Source organism: Colletes gigas, unplaced genomic scaffold (assembly GCF_013123115.1).
Source record: "Colletes gigas isolate AHSC1104 unplaced genomic scaffold, ASM1312311v1 Colletes_gigas_Sc00021, whole genome shotgun sequence".
NCBI classification, from domain to species: domain Eukaryota; kingdom Metazoa; phylum Arthropoda; class Insecta; order Hymenoptera; family Colletidae; genus Colletes; species Colletes gigas.
Window position 1 is genome coordinate 1605364 of NW_025106650.1, and position 6593 is coordinate 1611956.

The 6593-nt window shown below is 37.7% G+C and overlaps 1 protein-coding gene across 11 annotated transcripts; it reads right to left on the reverse strand.

Moving 5' to 3' along the window:
* Nucleotides 1–1440: 1440 nt before the first annotated feature.
* LOC122400999 (loricrin-like) lies at nt 1441–5533 on the reverse strand. 11 transcript variants are annotated; one of them, XM_043402845.1, is made up of 7 exons: nt 5384–5533; nt 4767–4964; nt 3523–3966; nt 3439–3465; nt 2222–2267; nt 1724–1786; nt 1441–1645 (listed from the first exon to the last, which is right to left on the reverse strand). In XM_043402845.1, exons 1-7 carry the CDS (start codon nt 5463–5465, stop codon nt 1636–1638), a joined length of 870 nt encoding a protein of 289 aa, XP_043258780.1. In that variant the 5' UTR covers nt 5466–5533; the 3' UTR covers nt 1441–1635. The 11 variants fall into 11 exon arrangements, 10 of the variants coding, with proteins under 10 accessions (XP_043258780.1, XP_043258774.1, XP_043258781.1 ...); XM_043402839.1 differs by having other exon boundaries at nt 2222–2321; nt 3367–3465; XM_043402846.1 differs by lacking the exon at nt 3439–3465 and having other exon boundaries at nt 3517–3966.
* Between the last annotated feature and the right edge of the window lie 1060 nt (nt 5534–6593).

Below are 6593 nucleotides of genomic sequence, written 5' to 3' on the forward strand. Positions count from 1 at the left end.
GAGTAAATTACTGTTGACCCTTGAACAACGCGGGAGTTAGGGACGCCGACTCCTGGCGTGTAATTTTATGCTAAAAAATAGTCTTATTTTATGTATTATATGCACTGTTACTGCCCTCTTACAATACAATAATTACCGATGTAACATAGGCGTAACGCCGGTATTATTAGTATCTCGAGATGAATAAATTATAAATTAATTTAAATAATACGCGTCGATCGATTGCGGCCACTTCAGCCACTGATGGATGTTCCAAGGTTTTTCGACTCTCAATATTTATTTTTCTATTTTGAGCACTCACGTACTCAACGAAACAGAAAACTAAAATGAAACACTTGAGCAATTTCTTTTTTGTTCTTTGTAATTTCATGAACATTAGAATCGATATTACAAAGCTGAGAAAAGGGCATCCAAACAATAAGAAAACATTAAATCATGTACAGATAGCTTTATCCTCAGCTTTCAGTGCTTATATCGGTAGCTGTCGTAGCCTGTCTTCTTCTTCAATTGCAGCTTCGCTTCTTTTATTGGAAATACTCTAACATGTGGCAGAGATTGTGCAAAAAGAAACGAACATCCAGCGCGTAAATGTATCTTCACGAGTTATTTAACTACAGGCATGAGATTCAATGAAGAACCGTGGACTTTGAAAGAGTAACTCAACCGGTCTTTCACTCTATCATGATCTGCACTCGTAATATCTGCTCAAGCGTGCTGTTAGACATTGCAGCTACATCATGTTTCGACAAAGAAACGAAAGAAAGAAAATAACTTCTATACGAAGACATTATCTACATAGTAATGTATACGTTATTAATATCTGTATGTTTCTTTGTACGTTCGCAGAATTGCTTGTTCTTAGTTGAAAAAGCTGAATCAAACGAAAAGGAATCGCAGATTGGGAATATAATGTTTTCCAATTCATTGAGTCTCGATTCATAGATCAAAACGACAAAAATATTTTCTCGAGCAAAATTTATTCAGGGAAATTTCGATAACAACGGAGGAGAATTTTCATAAAAATTGCTAATTATCGCAAACTTTGAGTACTCGAGTAGAAAAACGATCGACAGTTATTACGTTTCGCGATTTAAGATCGAAGCCACGAGAAGAAAATTCTGTCCCGTGCCCTATTAGATTCCCTTCGGAAGAGTCGGAGGTGTTCAAGGTCGACGCGAGTATGAATTAACAATCTCACGAATGATCGATTGTCTTATAATCGCGAATACAAGTACATCGTAGATTATAGAAACGAATAGACCATTAAAATCCGACGCGCAATGCACACAGCATGCAAAATGATGCTCGTTAACGCGTTGCTTCTTCCCCACTAACGATGGACATCAATCACGGATGGAGGCTGCGATTATTTCCTGGAAATCGCTTGCGCCCGAATAATGCGATAAATCCTAAGATTTTATTAAAACGAAACCTGTCCACTGTCTTTTTATCTTAGTTTATTCGATTCTTGGTATACGTTGTACAAATGGATGATTGCAATGACTGACGGTTACATTGTAACGCGATTAATGCGGTCTTCTGTTTACGTGTTACGGTTCGTTACATTATTACGCTTAGTCGACTTTAGGCAGCATGACATCTAGTAACTTCTTCACCCTTGTTGTTTCGTTTCGATTATTTACCCCTGTGAATGAAATTGGTTCTTGTTAGACATCTACGATTCGATGGACGTTTACGCGAATCGACGAAACTTTGTACGTACCAACTTCCAGCCGATGCCGAAGCTTGGGCATAGGAACCACCTCCACTGCCACCACCATTGCCACTAAATTTACATAAAAACGAATGTATTGTACAGTGTATTAAATGCTTGACAAATGGTGGGATAGAATTGTGACGTAAAATCATTTAGATTAATGCAGTTGTGCAGGATGATCCTTCGGAAGTGTCGATTCTTGAACCCAAACTAGGGCTAGGACTAATCGTGGAATTTAATATTCAAGAATTCGAATACTGTGAATAAAAATGTCGTTTCTACAGTTTGAGATATAGATATAGACTTTGAGATGAAACTGGAAAGCTATTGACTTTTTCTTACCAAAAAGAAATGTATAAAATACAGGGTGGATAAGACCGTTATCGGAGTAGCTAAAGAAAAATGTCAATGGGAGAAGATGAATGGTTCAGAATTTGAATATTGTTACGATCAAGAAATTGGGCATTTTTATGAGATGTATAGTATTATGAATTAAAAATATACCATGTACTGCAACCTCCTCCAGACGGATGGTAGGATGGATATCCAGCTACAACAGGTACAACAAGTATGGGTATAACACCAACTGTTTGTTGTTTCTTTCCTATAAAACATATTTTGCGTGAGAAGCGTAAGCGTCGCGTTGCTGCAGTTCTCCTGAACTCATCACGTCACAATATATCACATGATATGTGGCACTGTCGTTGTTGTCATTATATTACCATTTAATCTAAATCATGCTTTAACGAGAAAATCAGAAACTTTCCTTTTTCGAATTAAAATCATGCTTCTACTTCATGCTTTTTTTTAAAGGGAGATTAGTAAAACGACTACGTAATGCAACTAAATTATGTATCTAATTATAACGTTAAGTGTGGTTTACTATCGTTAATTTAATGTTCTATGTTGCCAGGTTGCGTTTAATTAACCAATGCCCATCATTCGGATTATTTCTTTGTAGCTTTGTGCAAGTTGTTAGTATTCCTAATAAATCATACCGTTAGTTGGCATTCACTGCAGCTTCGATAATTGCATTATAGCGGAAGCGTGCAAAATATTTTGTTAGCCCTGTCGTACTACTGTAATCAACGCCGCTTTTTAAAAACAAAATTCAATTTCCTCGTATCAACAAAATCGTTGTATCCTTCAGTTATTATTTGAAAAACAATTTTTACCAAAAATCATGATCAGAATAAGAATAAGATTCACCCCAATAGAAATTATTGCATTGTTTGAATCTAATGAAAAGATTGTCACTTGAAGGCGAGAATTACAATAGTACGTGAGAAACTAAAGTGTCGATATTCTACTGTAGACGAGGTATTTGAGTAGATTTTCCACCTTACGGACTTTCATGCCCCAATTTGACTGCCATACCGACATGAAATCATGGATGGCGGTCAGTTGAGAACCTATTGGTTGAATTAGTATCGATGGGCAGACAACTGCATGTGGGTTGACTGTGGAAGGGGTCGAAATTCATTTCTGAATCCGTTGGTAACGTTGGGAGTGACACGAAAATGGTAATAGCGACTGGAGATCGCAGAAAAATGGGGCGAACACCTCGTATACCTCGTCTGTGATTCTACATTACACTTATATACCTCCACCAGATTAATATGGACATCCTCCACCATGACAGCCCATACCTCCTCCGCATCTTCCTCCACTACATCCACCACCAGGGTAGAGACCTCCATTATCAATACGGTGACCACCACCTCCACCACCGGTAGGATAACCACCTCCTCCGCCACCGGTAGGATAGCCACCTCCTCCGCCACCGGTAGGATAGCCACCTCCTCCGCATCTTCCTCCATTACATCCACCAGCGGGAAGACCCCCATAATCAATATGGCGAGCACCAGTAGGGTAACTTCCACCGCCACATCCTCCTCCGCCACATCCTCCGCCGCTAGGGTAGCTACCTCCATATCCTCCGCCGCCGCCACCGCCGCCGCCGCCGCCGCCGCCGTGGTAACTCAGTAGGCATTTCAGACAGGGTGTCCTCTTGTTACGAACTTTCTTCAACATGTCTACTTTGGGCGCGCCCGATAGCGTGTTATCGAAGCTATCTTTGTCGAGATGAACTTTGAGCACTCTCGTCTCGCCAGCATGCTGGATCTTCTCTACCTTGAAGCCCTCGTGAGTTTCTAGATCGGTCGCCACTTCGTCGAGATTCACCGGCTCGTTGGTTTCTGTTTCGTCCTCGTCAACCTCGATGAGCAGAAACACGGTGGCCAACGGCTCTGTTTGCAACGTAATCAATTATTCTCTTAACTGTCGATGGTAAATATTTCAGGGACTGATTCTACGGATAAGATGAGAACCAAGAACGACGATCTGTATTGAATTTTGCAATCCAGAGAAATTTCGATCAAGTCAAAATGATAAATGACGATCCAACGAATGAGTAATTCGCATAGATCCATCGATATTGTCACTGCAGCGTCAGTAACTCGTTTCTCCGCTGGTGGCGCTAATCTCTGATGACCTCGCGACATCATCAATGATCGCGGATGTACATCTGAATTCAATACACTAGAACCTCCATTATACAACCCTACGTTATTAGATTGTTCAACCATCCGAGGGGTTATTATTCAAACATTTTACTACTCGAATGGAGTACGTTTTCGTCGAGTTTCTTTATCCTTCTCAAAATATTTTTCCGTAATCGAAAACAATAAATATGAGAAGCAATTTAATGCGAATAATGAATAATAATGTATACGTTGAAGGATAGAAAACGTACTGTATCGAAAAAACTACTATTATTAGTATTAAAAATTAATAAGAGTTTTCCGGGGAACCGTGGTATTAGAAAAAGGGCTTACATTGGAGACATATTGAAAATTTTTTAGGATCTAGCAAAAGATAAGTGAAGATGACTGAGAAGATTGAATTGAAATTTATACTATAAATTGCTTGAATCTTGAATGTTCTGGTAACTGGTATCACTTGTATTTTCTCTTTTTTCTCTATAATCTCTATGAATTGTAGTGCCAAATACTGGGAATCAACAACTGCATAATTTATGTTTACTTACCTTCCAAGTTTTTAATTTTATGGGTAATCTCGTTGTCGAGCATTTCATCCGAAGTCTCGCCACTGGCATTTTTGACACCATAAACATTTACGACAAAGAGCACGTATTGATGTTCATTTTCAGGCAATGGCGGAGGCTTCAGTTCGGTTGATAAAGTAGTGTCTTCTGTGTCAATTCCTTCCGCAACTGTGGTTCGTTCTAAAAGTCACATTATCACGTACGAGATATAAAATACTGTTATCGCAAGGTTGACTGAATGTTTGCAATTTGTACAAAAAACAAGAAAAAAATTCTATAAAATTCTCTTATTTTTAACACAAATAAATAAATAACAATATATTTTAGTAACTTAGATCTCAATGTGAAGTACATACTACACATAACCACATACATAATGCACAAAAAGATATATAGAATTTAGAAAAAACTACTTTTTCACGAAATTATTCTTTTCTCTGTTTGATAAACTGTTATTAAATACAATATACAGAATATAAATCCTTATCGAGTTCTTAAGAGCCCATTCGAGTGATTAATATGACCATAAACAAATAAGTAGGAAAAGAAAATAGTGATATAAAAGAACAATAAACAATAACAATGAAGTATTTTCATACCTGGTGTTGGTATGGCCGAAAGGGCCGTGACAAGTAAAAGCAGGGACAAAGCCCTGAGGCACTTGGACGTTACGCTAGCCATTGTGAAGAGCTTGGAACTCTTCGCGTTGCACTGTGCTCTGATCCTTTCATCTTGCCGCTTTTATAGCCATCGATCTTTACACATGCACGATTCTAAGATAATTATGTAAGACCGCTGGTAACGCGAATCCACCACTCCGCGACTTTTCCGTCACAGCGTCTGTTTACCGTGGTTGCATCTTTCGATTTTTGGTTTTCCCGCGGGGATTCCAATTCCGTCCAAACACGCGCAATGTGACGTTACTGTTATTAAGCCGGCGTGAATTCAGGTAAACGTTTCGTACGATTCGTCGATACCTATCGTTGATCAGGTGTATCGTCGAGACCAAGAAAGTGCAATTAGTGCCGAGTGGACAGTGGAACAGCAATTATTGTGTGTTTGTACAGTGCACGTACACGTGACTTTTGAACGCATCGCGTAAACTATATTGATAACGTATCGTGCAAAAATTTATCAATTCCTCGAACGCGTTAAAATTACTTCATCACTTAATACGTAAATTCAAATTGAAAATCCTTAATCGACGTTATAGATGCGATGATATGTTGCGAAAACGTTCTTGATTAAAACAATGGATATTCTATATTCGTTATTAAGAAATTATACGATATATTTTTTGGGCTTAAATTAGGAAAAAATGTTCTGTAAACTTGTGTTATTTAGAGGTTGGTTTAAAAGTTACATATATGAAATAGTAATACTGCCGATACAGTGTGTGAATATATCAATAATATTTACACTTAGTCTATCTTCGTTTAATCTAGTAAATATTTACTATCTGAGGTTATTAAAAGTGTCGTGATGTTTTTAGCAATTTTTCATGATCGATTAATGTCACATCTCAAACTCGTGGTTCAGGATTTCGAAGCTCGACAACTAACAGTATTAGCAAAAATTATGCTTATAATTTTTGACAGGCTCAAAAGTACAATTTAGTCTAGTTTTATCTAATCTATTGTTATAGTATTGGATCGTATTATTACTAATTAATTAGTATCTTTTATTTGATAACACGTAGATTATTATTCTAGAAGAATTCTCATAATAATTTAGGAACTATTAAGGAAAATTTCTGGATTACCAGTAAAATAAAGAAAAGAATTTTGCACTTTTCGTAGGAAATAAAAT

Bases quoted from the DNA above. Each gene is read 5' to 3' on its own strand.
- LOC122400999 (XM_043402837.1), bottom strand. From the start codon at position 5,465: ATGGCTAGCGTAACGTCCAAGTGCCTCAGGGCTTTGTCCCTGCTTTTA. The intron at 3,967-4,766 runs GTAAGTAAACAT...CGTTGCAAACAG, and splicing joins TAAAATTAAAAACTTGGAAG to AGCCGTTGGCCACCGTGTTT. The intron at 1,787-2,221 runs GTATATTTTTAA...ATGTAAATTTAG, and splicing joins GGAGGAGGTTGCAGTACATG to TGGCAATGGTGGTGGCAGTG.